We start from the raw sequence: 17,575 nt of genomic DNA, 5'->3' as shown, positions 1-17,575 counted from the left end.
TGCACTACTTGATTTCACGTGAAGATTCGTGTGCATTTTTTTATTTGATTAACTGAATGTATATGAGACTTTCCTAATTCTCATCTAGCATGAATTACAAAATCTTTTTATAGAACTTCCCAGTGCTTTCGCATAGAAAAAAAACTAAAGAAAGATTACACAAATGTCTCTTCACGCCTACATAAGCTAATCACAGAGTCTGAAGGCTCTAGTTTGGTTTGATTTAAGATCTTTGCTTCGATACAAATTAAAGGTGAAGATTAAAAGTTAGCCCTTGAATCAAAAAGGGTAACATAATCTTTTACATACAAAATCAATCTTAAAGTAACTTTAAGATTCATGTAAACTTTTAAGGGCATTGCTATGCATCCGCCGGCCAATGTTTACATATTATCCGCCGCCTCGGTGGTCGTTAGATCCCCGAGCTGATAGCCGTCCGATGTAGTGCCCGCACCCTACATGCTCACTCGTTACTTCCCGCAACAAACGCTCTATTGCAGAAACAAGATTGCATGCCCACTCATTACCTTCGCAACAAACACTATGTTGCAGAAACAAGACCGTATGCCCACTCGTTACTTTTCGCAACAAAAGCGTTGTCGCCGAAACAAGACCGCATGCCCACTCGTTACTTCCTGCAACAAACGCTCTGTTGCAGAAACAAGACCGCATGCCTACTCGTTACTTCCCGCAACAAATGCTCTATTGCAGAAACAAGAGAAATAGCAGGGAGCACCACCATCGCCACATCGGCCAGAAAATGGGAGAAGGGATCTATGAACCATACCTGTTTCAGTCGTCGTCGGCCACCACCGATCCCGAGCCAGTCGTCGATGCCAGCGCGTCGGATAAGCCCCGGCCACCCAACGCCTTGCGCCGCCGCGTCCGCGGCCCTCCCAAATCCAGCCGCTCACACTCCCAGCCACACGAGCCCACGCTCCTGCGAGATGACCCCCCCCCCCCCGCCCTTCTATTATCCAATTACAGGAATGGCTGTCCTCAAACAAGAAGTAAGTTGCAGGGAACAGACACACCTCTAGCGAACGTGGGAGTGCTCTCGACCATCTGATAAAACATAGATCACGGAGCCGGCAGACAGGCGCGCGCAATCGGCCGGTAGAAGGTAAGCTTTTCCCAACTTTTAAGGGGTGTACGAGAGACAAACTGTTAATTTAGAACCTTGCAATTTATATTATATGTGGCCTCGATTCATATTCAAAATCCATCTATACGAAGTTCCAAAAATAGAAATAAAATCCATCTACACGGAAGGTTCTCTCCGCCGCCGCCGAACCTTTCTTTCTTTCTCTTCTTCCTCTCCCGACTTTTCCCGACTCCTTCGGTTCCTCACCGGCCACCTCCACCCCTCAGGTCTGAACCCTCTCGCGCCGCCGCCGTCGCCGCCGTCGCTGTCGCCGTCCCGTTCTCCATCTCGTCGCGCCTCCGCCTACCTTCAGGTACGAGCCCGCTGCCATCCCCGCTGGCGCCTCCCCGATTTTCGGATGCGCGCAGCCTTCTAGATCCGCCGCTTGGTGCGGTGCCAACGGCAACTGGATCTGCCGACGTTGTTACTCCGCGAAAACCCGCTGCTGGATCGACCTTGCGTGTTCTGGAAGTCTGACGAGTTTGTTAGCGTAGAGAGAAACTGGATCTTGCTGAGGGCAGCACGGTTCTCCCATGCCTTGTGTCTGTTTATCCCTGGTTAGGGTTCAGGGGTTCTGGTTATCGCAATTAGGCTTCAGGAGCTCTTGTTGCGGCCTAGCTTGGTGAAGGGCAATTGTCAATTCTACTGCCGATTTGTTAGAGATGCTGGTGTAGCACAGGGTTTCACCGATTTAATTAGTTCATGCTCCGACGAACACGTCTACCTGAATTGGACACCATATCTAGTATTTTGATTTATGCCAACTTAGCACCCCGGATGATTCCTTGTACAGTATGGTGCTGGGACGCTGTTGAGACGCACGTGTAGCGCTCTAGGGGTTGTCCTGTAAGTCTGTAAGTCTGAATAACGGTGCTTATATCATCGACGATGACTCGAAACACTAGTATCCACTTTGTACTGAAGATTTTTGTACGGTGTGTGTGTTTCCTGACCTGTCATGGTATATGTGGGTTCATTTGCCATGATCAACTACTCCAGATAGTGTTAGAACTTAGAACTAACTTGGTTAGTGTCGCTAAAGTAAACGGCATCTGTAGTGGTTGGGGGTTTAATGCACACCCTTGTGTTCTTCATCTGTTAATTGGAGGCGCCGTGGAGAAAATTCATAAGTTCACTTAGCATTTTGTATTGGAGTGTGTTACTATGTTATTCTTTAACACTTCGTAACTTGGCATTTGTTTCTTGTTCGCAGTTTAGGGTGGGATCATGTCTTCTGCAATGGAGTCATCGTACCTTCCTGCCACTACTGAGTCAATTGAAAAAGCTCAGGAGGCTAAGGATGCTTCAGAGTCAATTTCAATCCTTTACCGTCTGATCCAAGACCCGTCTTCATCTGCAGATGCACTGAGAACAAAAGAGCTTGCGATTACCAACCTTACAAACTACCTCACTAAAGAGAACCGTGCCGAGGATCTGCGAAATCTCTTGACCCAGCTGAGGCCGTTTTTCTCACTGATTCCCAAGGCCAAGACTGCAAAAATTGTCCGTGGAATCATTGATGCTGTCGCCAAGATTCCTGGAACATCTGATCTTCAGATCTCGCTCTGCAAGGAGATGGTGGAATGGACGCGTGCAGAGAAACGTACATTCCTCAGGCAGCGTGTGGAGGCAAGGTTAGCGGCCCTTCTTCTGGAGAATCAAGAGTACACTGAAGCCCTGACCCTCCTTACTGGACTTATCAAGGAAGTCAGGAGACTTGATGACAAGTTGCTCCTTGTGGACATTGACCTTTTGGAAAGCAAACTCCACTTCTCTCTGAGAAATCTGCCTAAGGCCAAAGCTTCACTGACCGCCGCAAGAACAGCGGCGAATGCCATTTATGTTCCACCAGCTCAGCAGGGCACTATTGATCTGCAGAGTGGAATCCTTCATGCGGAAGAGAAGGACTACAAAACTGCTTACAGCTACTTCTTTGAAGCATTCGAGGCCTTCAATGCACTGGACGACCCAAGAGCTATATCCAGCTTGAAGTACATGCTCTTGTGCAAGATAATGGTCAACCAGGCTGACGATGTTGCTGGAATAATCTCATCTAAGGCTAGCCTGAAGTATGTGGGTTCTGATGTTGATGCTATGAAAGCTGTGGCTGATGCCTACTCTAAAAGATCTCTCAAGTACTTTGAAACCGCCCTTCGTGATTTCAAAGCCCAGCTGGAGGAGGACCCTATTGTCCACAGGCATCTTTCATCTCTGTATGATACCCTTCTGGAGCAGAACCTCTGCAGGTTGATTGAGCCCTACTCGAGGGTGGAGATTGAGCATGTCGCGCAGATGATTGAATTGCCAGTTGACCATGTCGAGAAGAAGCTGTCACAGATGATCCTTGACAAGAAATTTGCTGGTACTCTGGATCAAGGTGCTGGTTGCCTCATTATCTTTGAGGAGCAGAAAACTGAGGCCATCTTCCCTGCCACACTCGAAACTATTTCAAACGTTGGGAAGGTTGTGGACAGTCTTTACATGAGGTCCGCAAAGATCATGGCTTGAACACTAGTACCCACATGATAGTTTATCTGTTGGCTATGGTTTCATCTTGTAACAGTTCTGTTAGTCTCTTTCTAGACATTTAATCCTGCCTGTTTGACACTTTATTCTGCATGTTTGGGTTTTTAGTTGAAAATATATACCATGCTCACAAACAGAATAGTTGGTTGTTTTTTGTATGGTTGGCGTGTACCATGAAAACTGGGTGGTTCAAGTATGAACCATGTTATGCTGCTGCAACATTCTTTTGTGATAATTTTCCATTAATTTTTTTTTCCTGTATGGCATAGATATGCTTCATACACAATGCTGAGAGGTTGGATGGCTTTTCACTGGCATCGGCGGTCAATATGCTGAGTTGAATCTATGCATGGATTGTCCTGGGGTTTTTATCTGTGTTGAGGATAAATGTCAATGCTGCTATGAATATTGAAATCGATGTTTGTAGTTACAAGACTTGTGTGATTTCTTCATGTCAGCTGCTGCCCTGTCAGCAGCGATTTCTGTGTACCAGTCCTGCAGTGCTTTCAGAGTTGTAGATATACCAGGTTAAAGGGTACACTAGAGTTACAAAAAAGTTGGTACACTAGAAAGGCCGCGCCATAGCGGACCCATATAATTTTTCTCCAATATTGTGGTTCTGAAAAACCTCTGAAAGTATAGCAAGTCATCAGGTACAACCCCTGAGACCATGTCATCTGCTTGCTTATTGTCTGGAGCACCATCAGGAGTGTCATCTTATGCATGGTGGAGCCATTCTTTTCAAAATTGTGCGCCATGTTTATAGGGTTCTCGAATCCGCCTTGCCATTGGCACTCTTTCTGATCATGAGTAAAGACAGAACTGATTTGATCCCATTTCATCTCTTATGAAGAACAATAGGAAGCTCAGTAAATGTAGTTCTCTGGATATGTTACTCGAATAATTCCTACAAGAACTTCTCCAGGCCATAAATCAAGTTCTGCAAAAGATGCGATTAATTATTTGTTTCGGTGTAGAGATGCTGTCTCTGGAATACATACTGAAGAAAAAGGAGTGCGCCAGTTACCTTCAACCGTATCACCTTCCGTATTGCCAGAATCAGTCCTGGCATCAGGCTCTGGACATCTGTAACATCATGCTTCAAGGTGTAAACCTGAAAATATTGTTACTGTGGTCAGTTCATCCAAAGTTCAGTCAAAAGTATTATTAGAGCTTAAGTACCTCTCCGGGGCCCGACAAAACGACCGACGTGCTTGAGGCAAGTCCTGGAAGAACCATGCTGTGCACACGCACTCCATCTTCTCCGAGTACCTGACCTCTGGCCTTTAAAACACTAGCCAGTCAGTTTGTGAAAAACACATCATTTACTGTTTTCAAGTTGCTGTTATAGAGATGAAAATTGATTACTCAAATGCACATCGAAAGTAAAATTTCTGAATATCTGTGCTGCGCTTACTGGATTATCGGAATCCATATCTTGTCTGTTGTATATCTGACCAAGATCAGATATGTTATTCGCAATCTGTATCGCGTCTGGCGATGGCAAGTCCTGTCAATGCCAAATACATCAGTCTAGCGATCTGCACATTGCTGATAGCACATCTAGACAACAGTATCTAGTAGATGTTTTCCTCATGGGTACTGTAAACTTTTTTCCTTAGGCATGCATATCATGGTTAGTGCAGAGGGTTAACTTGTCGGAGGTGCTTCGTACCGATGGGTTAGGTCTTGATTCCACTATCTCGACGTTGTTGTAGTGGAATGAGGCCTGGATTGCAGCTTGTTGAAGGAGCACCGAGCCGATCGACAGTGTCGGTGCGACCAAGCAACCCTGGCCATGGACTCGGCATAAGGTTGCATGTTATGTTTGAATGTTCTGATCATGGTGAATTTTAGAAACAATCGAGAGCAGTAGTAGCCTTACCATGCTTGCCTTGTCGCAGAATGCTGACAGTTCAGTTACTGTGTCCATCTCGATTTTCGGAACGTATACCACACTGCTTAAGCCAAATGCTGCTGCCTGCGTGTGAACCAGTTTTGGGTGGTCAGATAGTGTATTAGTAGATTTCATCCAAGTGTCAATGGAGAGGTTGCACAGCCTGAAGCATCCATCCAAGAATCATTGACCTGAAAAGGTAGCATAGCATCCACTTTGTTTTGCAATTCAGTTTACATTCTACAAGTAAAGATGTTATTCTGCATCTTCCTGGGAGTAGTACTAAGTAACTGAACAGCGTATGAATTTAGTCCTGAATGGCGGCATTACCGTACCACCATTGTTGTGGTTTCTGACATGCTTTATTGAGGTACTACTAGTATTGGTTTGCTACTTCCTACTTGAATTAGGCTTTTGCAATTCTGGATGCATGCCCATGGAGTTCGTAGTAGATTCATTAGATAGATAACGTACCTGCTTGACATTGTCGTAGACGGATGAAGGTTCACTGAAATCAACAACCACACCAGTCGCTCTTGTCTGAAAAGAGCAGAATCTGCCTGCGGTCAGCGAAACGCGCACCCGACAAGAAGCACATGATAGATAAATCATCGTTTCACGGATGAAGATTGTGCCAATTGGTACCTGTGCTATGGAGCCGAGAACCATGGTGAGGTCGTTGAGCACCGGGATCTCCAGGGCTTCGTCCATGCCACTTAACTGAAGAAACAGCACACAGCACTCACAAACCGCAACAGAGCAAAAAACAGAGGCAGAGCACGCACCCACGTACCTCTCCTGCATCCATCCCAATGCACTGGGTGTCAATGGCGCCCGCCAGCTCCATCCCCCGCGCCCTGCTCACCGCCGCGATCGCCGCCCTCCCCATCTCCTTGGTCGCGCCGACGATGACCACCTTAAGAAGTCAGTCGCCAGGGGAACAGCAGGGCGTCAGAGACGACAGTCCGAGCAGAACACAAGCAAGCAGCCACGGCCCCCATTCTGCATGTGGCAGCAGTACCTTGATGGTGCTCTGCGACGGCGGCGCCTGCGCGGCTGCGGCGGAGCAGGACACCCTGGCGGCCGCGTTTCTCCTCGGGCCGCGCGCTGATCGGGTGCGGTGGTGGTGGACGGAGTTGGGGCATGACGACGAAGCGGGCGTGCCGATGCCGACGCCGGCTTTGCAGGGGGTCGTGGAGCAGGGGAGGAGGTTCAGGAAGCAGCGCCCTCCCATTGCCCCGTGGTAGTTCATGCTCCTGTGAGCTATCTTATCTTGTTGCCGAAGCTGGAGACGCCCATAGTGAGTGAGTGAGTGAGTGAGTGAGTGGCTTGGGACGAGTGATCGATCACTTGGGTTGGGTAGCAGCAGCTCGCACAGTCACGCTGCATGTTTGTTAGTACAAGTGAACGTGGTCAAACATGGTCAAACCCGGTCAACGTGCTTAAAATCTGGTTTTGGACCAGACTTATCCGGTTTTGAGACTTGAAGGACCAAATGTATACCAAAAAATGACTTGAGAGACCAAAAACATGCTTTTCTCTTAAATCTTAATTGATCTGAATAGTTCTCTTCTGTTTGGAAAATTGAAAACAAGCAAAGTTCTGGAAATAGGAACCTATCAGTTTCCTCAGATCAGAAGAGGAAATAAAACTACTATTAACAAACACTAAAAGATCATAGCTGTTTCAAAAAGAAAAGATCATATAAAGAACACACTAGAAGATGAGGAGAGCAAGAGGGCCGCAGAGACACGGTTATGTTTTTCAAAAACAAGTCATACATCACTTTATTGCCAAAGAAGGACACACCGTTGGAGATGCGAGATTACAGGCCCATCTCGCTTGTGCATAGCGCACCAAAACTGGCTTCCAAGATTTTGACGAACAGACTGCAGAAAAGAGTCCCGGACCTTGTTCACCCCATGCAATCCGGGTTTTTACAAGGCCGATATATAGTGGAAAACTTTGTGATGGCTGCGGAGATGGTTCAAACTGCTCATAAAAGGAGATTGCCAACTATTGCCCTAAAGTTGGACTTTCAGAAGGCTTTTCATTCAGTCAGTTGGGACAACCTTTTTTAGGTTATGGAAGCCAGAGGCTTCCCTACAAGGTGGGCACAGTGGATCAATGCCCTTCTCTCCTCGGGCAGCTCTAGAGTGCTTCTTAATGGGGAGCTTGGGGACCCCATTGTTGCTAAAAGAGGGTTTAGGCTAGGGGATTCCTTGTCACCATATCTGTTTTTGCTTGTAGCTGATGTGCTCCAGAACTATGCTTGTACCACTTCAGGAACGACAACCTTGTGCACCCTCTTGGATCAAACATACACGACTCCTTCCCGATCCTGCAATACGCAGATGCCACCCTTATCATCTTCCGTGGGGATGTTCAACTGGCCAGTGTGATCAAGAGCATCCTATCTGCTTTCTCAGCTTTCTCTGGGCTCAATATCAACTTCCTCAAGAGCACGATGGTGCCTATCTGCATGGACGAAGGTACCACTGCTGAGATTGCTTCTTTGCTAGGGTGCCCGGTGTCCTCCTTCCCATGCACCTACCTGGGGCTGCACATGTCCGTTCATAAAATCAACCATGGTATGCTGTTGCCTGTCATCCACAAAGTTGATCACCGGTTGTCTGGGTGGTTGGCCTCCTTTCTCTCCTGGGGGGGGGGGGGCAGACTTACGCTGATTAATTCAGTGTTAGCCGGCATCCATACATACTTCATGGCATGTTTCCTATGGCCTCCTTGGACAAGCTAGATGGTCTGCTTCGAGCTTTCTTTTGGCAAGGCAAGAACACAGTGAAGGGAGGCCAGTGCCTAGTAGCCTGGGACAAAGTTGTCTTGCCTAGGGCCAATGGCGGGCTGGGTGTCAGAAATCTTCAGGCACATAATCAGGCCTTGATCTGCAAGTTTGTGGCCAAAGTCCTACAACTGTCAGACATTCCATGCTATCGTTGGCTCACCACACAATATTGTAGTGAGTCCATTCCTCACAATGCCAGCATGCGTGACACTGCTATTTGGAAAGGCTTCAAGGTTTGTATCCCCCTGGTCATCTCCTCCTCGCGATGCTCTCTTGGCAATGGGGCTCTTATCTCTTTCTGGCACAATTAGTGGCTCCTGGAGGGCAGGCCGAAGCTCTTGTTTCCTACCCTGTTCTTTTTTCGCCCGACATCCTCACCGCTCGGTTCAATCACAATATAACGCTGGGAGCTCGAACTTGTCTCTGCATCCAAACTTATCACACTGTGTGGTTCAGCAACTTCACCAATTACAACAGTTAATTGCGCCATCATCTCCTGTCAGCTCCAGGTCAGATTCTCGTGTGCCCCTCATTCTTGGAAACATGTTGAACTCGGGCCTTTTCTATCGCCTGCTCACCTTCAAAGGGGTGCCTTGGGGTTTTGAGCAGTGGATTTGGGACCCAATAATCCCACTTAAGTACAGAATCTTCATGTGGTTACTTTTCTGGGGCCGCCTCGACACTCGCAATTTCATGAAAAAAAGGTTGGGTTGCGGTGGCTCCGTCCGCTTGCTGCAACATCTGCCCGGCTCTGGAAACTGTCCACCATGTTGTGCTACGATGCCGGTCTGCCAACGCTATCTGGGACAAGTTTATGCTGAATACTCTCACTTGCATTTCTCCGGATATCTAGTCTTTCTTCATTCAGGCAGACAGTCAGCTACATTTCAAAAGGAAGTGGCACATCACTTTCGCGGTGTCTGCTGTTGCTTTGTGGCACGCCAGAAATGATCGCGTTTTCAATACAACTACTGGTGTGAGCCTCAGATCAGATCCTATGATGCCAGCTTGATCCGACTGTGGGCCAATAGAACTCCTAAACATACTGTTAAGGCAGACATGCAGGCGTGGGCCAGGATGTTTGAAGCTTAGTTTCTTATAAGCAAAGTGTAGCTGACACCTCTCTCTGTTCTCTGCTTCTTCTCCCTCTCTTTCTGCCGGTTACTTGCGGCCATGCACCTTGGTGCATGAAGCAAGCTTCTGTAACCAACAATCAGGCTCATGCCTGTTTTTTGAAATATAAAGTTGGCCATGAGCCATCTTTCCTTTTCAAAAAAAAAAACAAGTCACCATTAACACCTAATGCATTTCTCCAAGGCAATAATTGAGAGAGCTGTAATGAATCTAAGACTTTTTTACGAACCTTTTAATAGTATGGCCGCATGCATCTTTCAGATGCAAAGTCCGGGGGATAACCTCCTTTTCCCAAAAATAATAATAATTGAAAGATCTGGACTGAAAACAAATTTGGACGAGGAAATCTGAATTTCTACACTTGTTTGTACCTTTTCTTTTGCGGAAAAAAGGTACAAACAAGCTCGCTTGTACCTGTGGTCTATGAGCCCACTGATTTGACTATTGTGCAATGTATCTTAGTATCGTGATTCCTGGACATTTGGTTTTTATAGCATGTTTGGCATGAAAACTACCCCCTCCGTCCCACAATATAAAATCGTTTTTTCAAGATATGTTAGTTTGAAAAATGATCTTATATTGTGGGACGAAGGGTATTCATTTGCTACTCGTATGATTGTGATGTCTGTGCAAACAATTGAGTCGGGACTCAGGGCACATGATAGAGTCAACCAATGAGTCCCTTCTCGTTACCCACAAATTGCGGCGGAATCCCATCCATAGGACCTTACAAATTAGAAAATGTGTACAGAAGTGTCTTAATACGAGAATCATGAGTTGATTCACGAAATGAAATATTCGGAAGTTTTGTTTTGTTCCATTAAAAATGGATATTCATAAATTTACAATGCAGAGTATCTGTTCCGGGGAATGTAAATCAAGTTGATGCATGCAATGAAATATTTGCAAGGGTATTGGCTTGATTTTACTACGATTTACGAGGGAATCAGTAACTTCTTCCACCAATGATTTTTTATAAATTTTCAAATAGGTAATGTATAGAAGAAACTAAACAAAACAAAAAAAGAACAGGCTATACATCTAAAACAGAGAAGGCACCAGGAGTGCCTAGAAAGGGCCTCAAGTCAAACTGTGCATATCTCTTCTTTTTTGCCCTGAAAGTAAGCCAGTGAAGCTCCTCCTTATACTTTGGCCTGCATGAGTAGGCTTGGGGATGTCCCTGTGAAGATGATGTCATTCATGGTGTTCTAAACAGCCCACAGAACTATGGTGATAATTTCCAAGAAAGAAAAAGAAGGTACTTGGAGGTAAGATTTGAGATCATCTAGCTTCTCCTGAATGTTGCCAGAAATAGGATGTCAGTTTGGGTAAATGTGCCGCCATCAAGTTTGAGTAAATTGGCGATGGTAAAAATAGATGATCTCGGGAGTCGGGTCTCAAGAGCTCTTTGATCACATATGACATGTAAAATCCTAGATGAAAACAAAAACCTTTCTCTGAAGCATTTCCTTGATGTTGAGCGTGTTATATAGAAATAACCAAAAAAAAGATCTTGTGTCTTAGCGGACAACATGAGTTCCAAAGCCATGTAATTGCAGGAATGGTCTCAAATCACCAAGGATCGTTTGACAAGCCCTTTTGACCTGAAAAGAGGTTGCACAGCTCGAATTTTGGTCGGTGCACAAATTATAATCTCTGTCGAGAAACGGTGTTGATGTTGCCGTCCTAAGGACGTTAAACCCATCTAGGCAAACCATGTTCCTAGAACTGCACACAATAAACACTTTCGGTTCCTTGGTCGAGGGTGATGGGCAAAATAACAACCTTCAATGTCACCTTATCGACTTCTTGTTTACCCGACTTCTTATTTAACATGTCATCAATGATATCCTCAGCCGTGAGGCCCTCACTCACGGCGGCACACCGCAAAATGAATAACTCATCCTTGCACACCATAGCATGTGGTACCCTCTCATGTGATTGCAGTGTTACCATGACATTGCACTTCGATCGTGGTGGCACAGCACGTTTCTCCGGCTCAATGCAATACCGTAGTATGCCCATCATTTCGATATCGAAGGCAACATAATCATCAGTTACATTAGTTAGCCGAAGTGAGCACAATATCTTCTTGTTTATCTCGAACGGGAAATTCAGCTCGAGCGAGTCAAACTCAAGTAGCTCCCATGGGTAAGCGCTTATCTTCATGAAAAGATTTGGCACTTCCATAAGTACTTTCTAAGCTAACAAGGTTATGCAGTAAATCAAAATTCTAGAGCATGCGACGAGCATACCGGGACAGCTGGAGAGGTGCCAACATTGGTAATGTGCTCATTCGTACTTTCCATTGTATTAAGCATACTGACTATATCTGATATTTTAGGCCTCTTCTTTGGCAAGTCTGACAAGCACCTTAACGCTATTTCAATGCATTTACTTACCTGTTGGTATCCAAATGGTGGATAGTTTGCTGATTTATTCCATCTATACCTCCACCTTCTAAGTACCTATCATTTCACAAAGGCGGTTTATAATGACCCTGTAATATTTTTCCAAACAAAATGCAAGTTTTGTGCAAGCAACTGAAAAACATCAACATGATTTGAAGAGAAGAAGAATAACATCAACTGGATCTCAAATATCAAGATAATCCCTATGTAAATTTCACATAACAAAAACTTTTGAGATTTTTTTATGAAAGGAATATATCAGTATCAAGGAGGTATCAATTGCACCCGACCTCTGCACCAACATGATCTAAGAGCTATTCAAGACATCACAGGGAACACCTTCACTTCACCAATAGTACTTGTTCCAGAGCTTGTTATACTTGATTTCAGTATAGGTGTATAACATTTTCATTGATTAAAATTTGATCTAGTACATTAATAATAAAATTTCGTGGCTATGTACTACTTTACAGTTCATTTTCCATTACACACTCGCTTCGTACATGGTCTACGCTACGCCGAGCATAGTATCAATCATGTACAAGACAGTGTGTATGCGGTTGAAGCGGGTTGCCAGGGAGGTTTTTGCCCAACATGGGTGATAGCATAATCTCTGGATCGGTCCACCACCTCTTTCGACATAGGCATAGTGTCGGTCATAGGAGACTACTGTTGCTGATATGTTTTTGTATCATCTTTCATCACTTTTGATGTTTGACCATGTGCATCTTAGTTATGCAGAGACTGGGCGTTGCTCATCATACTTTGTATTCGATTGATGCTACATTTTGAGTCAATAAAAGCGTTTTCTATCGAAAAAGCATACGAATACAGCAAGATCTCAGTTTCATTACAATTGTATTCAAAGTATTTGGAAAATAAAATAACATAACAAACTTGAACTACGGAGTTGAATAATTCTTACGTTCCGAATATCAGGTTCATCCTTACATCCAGTCACGAGCTCTTTGATTATAACGCCCAGACTATATATGTCTGACCTGGTTGACACCTCACCACGAGATATGAATTCCGGAGCACAATATCCACTGCATGAAAGCATAATATTCGGTTATATTATCTATGGTTTTGGATGAAGTGAAACGTTTTAGTTGGGTGAACATGAGAGTTCTCCGCATGCAAGCTTACCGTGATCCGGTGGGGTCACTGGTGACAATGTGTGTTGCTCCATCAAGGAGTTTTGATAATACCAAAATCTGTAATTTTTGGTATCATAAGATCATCAAGCAGTATATTCTCAGGTTTCATGTCCCTATGAACAATACCCTTTTCTGTGTGAAGATAAACCAAACCATCACATATTCCTCGAATTATCTGGTAGCGCGTATGCCATTCAAGTCCCCTTAGTTCGTCTACAAAAGTAAAACGAGAGTAAAACTGAGGAAATGGAAAGGTAAATCAGGTAAGGAAAGGAACTTCATCAACCCACATGCATTCCGTACCAGTAAGATATCTGTCAAGGCTTCCATTTTTTATATACTCGAAATAGAGTAACCTTTCCCTCATCTCGGCAAAAATATACTTCGAAGGTTCTCCCGATTCTGAATGTTTCATCGCTTTATTCTCTGTATTAGCACAGTAGCCTAGAAACCGTACAATATTTTTGTGTTGTACACTGATTAGAGAAGTAGTCTCACGATTAAATGATTCATCGTTGATTGTATGGTAGTTTAAAATCCTTTTAACAGCAACACTACTGTTTTGAAGATCGCCCTGTTTAACTTGTCTTGTTAGCACAATCAAGAGTTTTGGGACCAAATTCAGTTCTGCTCTAAAAAAGCCTTTACGACTGGGGATTTTAGAATTTACTTACCTTGTAAACAATTCCAAATCCACCACAGCCAATTTGTTGCTTATCATTGAAATCCTCAGTGATGTGTTTTAAAAGTGCTAACGGCAGATTAGTCGGCTCCGCGCTTCGGTCAAGTACTATATGCTCCAGGACATTTGAGGCTGATTCCATCTCCACCCTGATTATAGCATGCACTTCCATATTCATACCATAGAGAAATTAAGTTGCTTTCTAAACGCATATTGTTCAGTGATATAGGGTAATTACTGAGATTTGCCTCAGTTCTTACATCATACCCTAAAGCATACATTGTGATTAATAATACTATGTCCGTTACATAATTCTTATCATGGTTGTAGTTCAATTTGACAAGAATTATGGAACGGAAGGAGTACTTAATAGCATATGTTTTAGTACTTATTATGTTCATAGCGTATGTTGTGACTAATAACTGTATTATTACTTAGCTAACAAAGCTTGAACTGCATGTAAGCCCTCATATAAGGAGGGAGATGCAGAGAGTGTTTGGTTTAAGTTTAACTATCGGTTTGAATGATTTCAATTGTAAATCCTCCGTCTCCTTCACAGTGCTAAGCAAGATGGGCTTAAAAGCCTCTTCTATAATAACTATGTTTTTTCATCATGTGTGTTTGTTGAAATATATTGCCCGCCTTCCTCCATCAGTTTGGACTTTTGGATGAGTTGGCTGGAGCATGAATTCAATATGGTATCCGAGCCTAGAGGTCTTGAGTTCAAGACCCTGCCAACGCAATATTAAATAAAATGATTCTGCGGTCTACATCGATCTCACATCTAAGTGCTACATACTTGTCTGCTAATCCAGTGTTTCGTGCCAGGACCAAACACATTGTAATTGATTTTCACTTTGTCAGAGAACGGGTGGCTCAGAAGAAACTTGATATATGTTTTGTGCATTCCAAGGATCAGATTGCAGATGGATTCACAAAACCTTTACCCACTAAAAGCTTTGAAGATTTCAAACATAATCTCAACTTGATGAAGTTGTGATTAAGGGAGGGTGTTAAACACATATATGTGGTACGATGGCTTCAGAGTTTGGCGCACAGGAGACGTACATGAGATAGACTAGGTCGTTAGACAAGTCCTCCATTATCTTGTAAACCTCTCTTATCTCTTTATCTCTTCCTCTCCAAGTTGTAATCTTCTCCAACAAACTTGTATGCACTATTGTCAGGGAGGTGCGCCCCTGCAGCCTATAACACGTAACACACCCCCTCACATCGAAGGTAAGACGCTTTCGCCTATTCGCACAGAGCTAACAGAATTCTCACGTGAGTGCTCTTATCGGGGGCACCAAATTGGTTTTGGTCCCGGGTCTTGAGTGCCAAAACAATATAAAGGGGATTTGGGGTTGTTAGAAAGATAAGACACAACTCATGGCTGACACTCCTAATCCTAACACTAGTAGGGCTTTGATCACAACCCAATATACACATTAGTCCCGGTTGCATCACGAACTGGGACTAATGTGAGCATTAGTCCCGGTTGCATCACGAACTGGGACTAATGTGAGCATTAGTCCCGGTTCGAGCGGCTAAGGCGTCGAGAAGGCATTAGTCCCCGTTCAAATGGGACCTTTAGTCCTGGTTTGAGACATGAACCGGGACTAAAGGGTACGATGCCCTTTAGTCCCGGTTTGAGAAAATTAAAATCCTTCGAGATGTAGTTATATTACTACATCTACTAGTTAGAAAAAATGTAAAAACTTAAATTTGGACATGTTTTGCAAAAAAGTGTTATGAAAAAGTAAAACAACCATATCTTTTGCATACAATGTAAAAAACGCATAATATATCAAAAAAATCAGCACGAAAATCCGCATCCGATTTTGACAGCCGTAGGCCCGTTTGCAAATTTTTAGAATCCTCAAATTCTGAAAGGAAAAAAGATATGCTCAAATTTTAGTTTTTTTGATTTTTTGTTAAATCTGGTCAAACTATGGTCAAACTACTTATTCAAGAAATATTTGTCTTAATAAATAATTATTTTTAGTTTTTTTACTTTTGGTCAAACTATGGTCAAATCTGGTCAAACTGTGGTCAAACTATGTTCAAATCTGGTCAAACTGTGGTCAAAATATGGTCAAACTACTTATTCAAGAAATATTAGTGTTAATAAATAAATATTGTTATTTTTTTTAACTTTTGGTCAAACTATTTTCAAATCTAGTCAAACTGTGGTCAAACTACTTATTCAAGAAATATTAGTGTTAATAAATAATTATTGTTTTTAGAATAATAGTTTCAAACTCAAACGGTGCTTATGCTCAAGTTCAACTCCTAGGGGTTAATAGGATTGACAGCTTAGTATTGTCAGGAAAACAACAAGTGCATACTTGGAAACTAGGGGAATAGAACTCGAAAGTTAAGCATGCTCAGGCTGAAGTAATGAGAGGATGGGTGACCGGTCAGGAAGTTAGACGATTTGGAATGAGTGGTTCATAATTGAGCAGTGATGAGGGGTGATTAGAGTGGGTGATTAGAGATTGAATTGTCAAATAATTCAGAAAATTGAAAATAAGAAAAAAAATCAATTTTTTTTCAAAAAAATTCCTTTAGTCCCGGTTGGTGCTACCAACCGGGACTAAAGGTGGAGCTCCAAAGAGCAGCCACGTGGAGGGCCTTTAGTCCCGATTCGTAACACAACCGGGACTAAGGGGGGGGGGGGACTTTAGTACTGACCCTTTATGGGCCTTATGAACCAGGACAAATGAGCCTTTTTCTACTAGTGTAACTATCGATCCTAAAGTGGCGTTGAAGGCATCTACCACCACCACCGGCCGTTGTGAAGGCAGTGCCGGTGGCAAATCGTACATCAACTCTATTGCCCTTCTGATGAAGCATGAGTAGTTTACCACAGACCTACGGGTCCATAGCTAGTAGCTAGATGGCTTCTTCTCTCTCTTTGATCTTCAATACAATGTTCTCCTTGATGTTCTTGGAGATCTATCCGATGTAATCTTCTTTTGCGGTGTGTTTGTCGAGATCCGATGAACTGTGGATTTATGATCAACTTATCTATGAATATTATTTGAATCTTCTCTGAATTCTTATATGCATGATTTGATATCTTTGTATTTGTCTTTGAATTATCGGTTTGGTTTGGCCAACTAGATTGGTTTTTCTTGCAATGGGAGAGGTGCTTAGTTGTGGGTTCAATCTTGCGTGATTTCACCCAGTGACAAAGTAGGAGTAGCGAGACATGTATTGTATTGTTGCCATCAAGGGTAAAAATATGGGGTTTTCATCATATTGCTTGAGTTTATCCCTCTGCATCATGTCATCTTACTTAAGGTGTTACTCCGTTCTTTATGAACTTAATACTTTAGATGCATGCTGGATAGCGGTCGATGGGTGGAGTAATAGTAGTAGATGCAGGCAGGAGTCGGTCTACTTGACACGGACATGATGCCTATATGCATAATCATTGCCTTGTATATCGTCATAACTTTGCGCTTTTCTATCAATTGCTCCACAGTAATTTATTCACCCACCGTATTATTTTCCTTCAAGAGAGAAGCCTCTAGTGAAACCTATGGCCCCCAGGTCTATTTTCCATCATATATTTTCAGATCTATAAACCAAAAAACCCAAAAATACCTTGCTGCAATTTATTTACTTTTATTTTGTTTTACGTTTTAGTAATATTTTACATCTATCTCTATCAGATCTCACCTTTGCAACCACTTTATCGCGTTGGGTGCAAGTGTTTGATTGTTTGTGCAGGTACATAGATTGGAGATTTGCTTGTATCCCCTACTGGATTGATACCTTGGTTCTCAACTGAGGGAAATACTTATCTCTAC

At 43.4% G+C, this 17,575-nt stretch overlaps 2 protein-coding genes and 1 long non-coding RNA gene across 4 annotated transcripts; 1 reads left to right on the top strand and 2 right to left on the bottom strand.

Moving 5' to 3' along the window:
* The first annotated feature begins 1,248 nt into the window (after positions 1-1,248).
* Positions 1,249-3,931, top strand: LOC123093832 (26S proteasome non-ATPase regulatory subunit 11 homolog). Its single transcript, XM_044515885.1, has 2 exons — positions 1,249-1,457; positions 2,358-3,931. The coding sequence occupies exon 2, from the start codon at positions 2,372-2,374 to the stop codon at positions 3,650-3,652; it is 1,281 nt and encodes a 426-aa protein (XP_044371820.1). The 5' UTR covers positions 1,249-1,457; positions 2,358-2,371; the 3' UTR covers positions 3,653-3,931.
* A 285-nt stretch (positions 3,932-4,216) lies between these two features.
* On the bottom strand, positions 4,217-6,878 carry LOC123093833 (dihydrodipicolinate reductase-like protein CRR1, chloroplastic). 2 transcript variants are annotated; one of them, XM_044515888.1, is made up of 10 exons: positions 6,589-6,878; positions 6,361-6,483; positions 6,213-6,287; positions 6,042-6,107; positions 5,556-5,651; positions 5,346-5,462; positions 5,088-5,180; positions 4,853-4,954; positions 4,698-4,784; positions 4,217-4,610 (listed from the first exon to the last, which is right to left on the bottom strand). In XM_044515888.1, the coding sequence occupies exons 1-10, from the start codon at positions 6,817-6,819 to the stop codon at positions 4,578-4,580; spliced, it is 1,023 nt and encodes a 340-aa protein (XP_044371823.1). In that variant the 5' UTR covers positions 6,820-6,878; the 3' UTR covers positions 4,217-4,577. The 2 variants fall into 2 exon arrangements, with proteins under 2 accessions (XP_044371823.1, XP_044371821.1); XM_044515886.1 differs by having other exon boundaries at positions 6,042-6,287.
* Positions 6,879-13,547: 6,669 nt separating this feature from the next.
* LOC123093831 (uncharacterized) lies at positions 13,548-13,890 on the bottom strand. Its single transcript, XR_006445611.1, has 2 exons — positions 13,750-13,890; positions 13,548-13,649 (listed from the first exon to the last, which is right to left on the bottom strand). It is a non-coding gene; the product is annotated as an uncharacterized lncRNA (long non-coding RNA).
* Between the last annotated feature and the right edge of the window lie 3,685 nt (positions 13,891-17,575).

Source organism: Triticum aestivum, chromosome 4B (genome assembly GCF_018294505.1).
Source record: "Triticum aestivum cultivar Chinese Spring chromosome 4B, IWGSC CS RefSeq v2.1, whole genome shotgun sequence".
Lineage (NCBI taxonomy): Eukaryota > Viridiplantae > Streptophyta > Magnoliopsida > Poales > Poaceae > Triticum > Triticum aestivum.
Note: the sequence above shows the minus strand (reverse complement) of the source record. Positions and strands in the feature narration are given on the sequence as shown.

Bases quoted from the DNA above. Each gene is read 5' to 3' on its own strand.
- LOC123093832 (XM_044515885.1), top strand. From the start codon at position 2,372: ATGTCTTCTGCAATGGAGTCATCGTACCTTCCTGCCACTACTGAGTCA.
- LOC123093833 (XM_044515886.1), bottom strand. From the start codon at position 6,819: ATGAACTACCACGGGGCAATGGGAGGGCGCTGCTTCCTGAACCTCCTC. The intron at 5,652-6,041 runs GTACGTTATCTA...GTTCACACGCAG, and splicing joins TCTACGACAATGTCAAGCAG to GCAGCAGCATTTGGCTTAAG. The intron at 5,463-5,555 runs GTAAGGCTACTA...GTCCATGGCCAG, and splicing joins TCTGCGACAAGGCAAGCATG to GGTTGCTTGGTCGCACCGAC.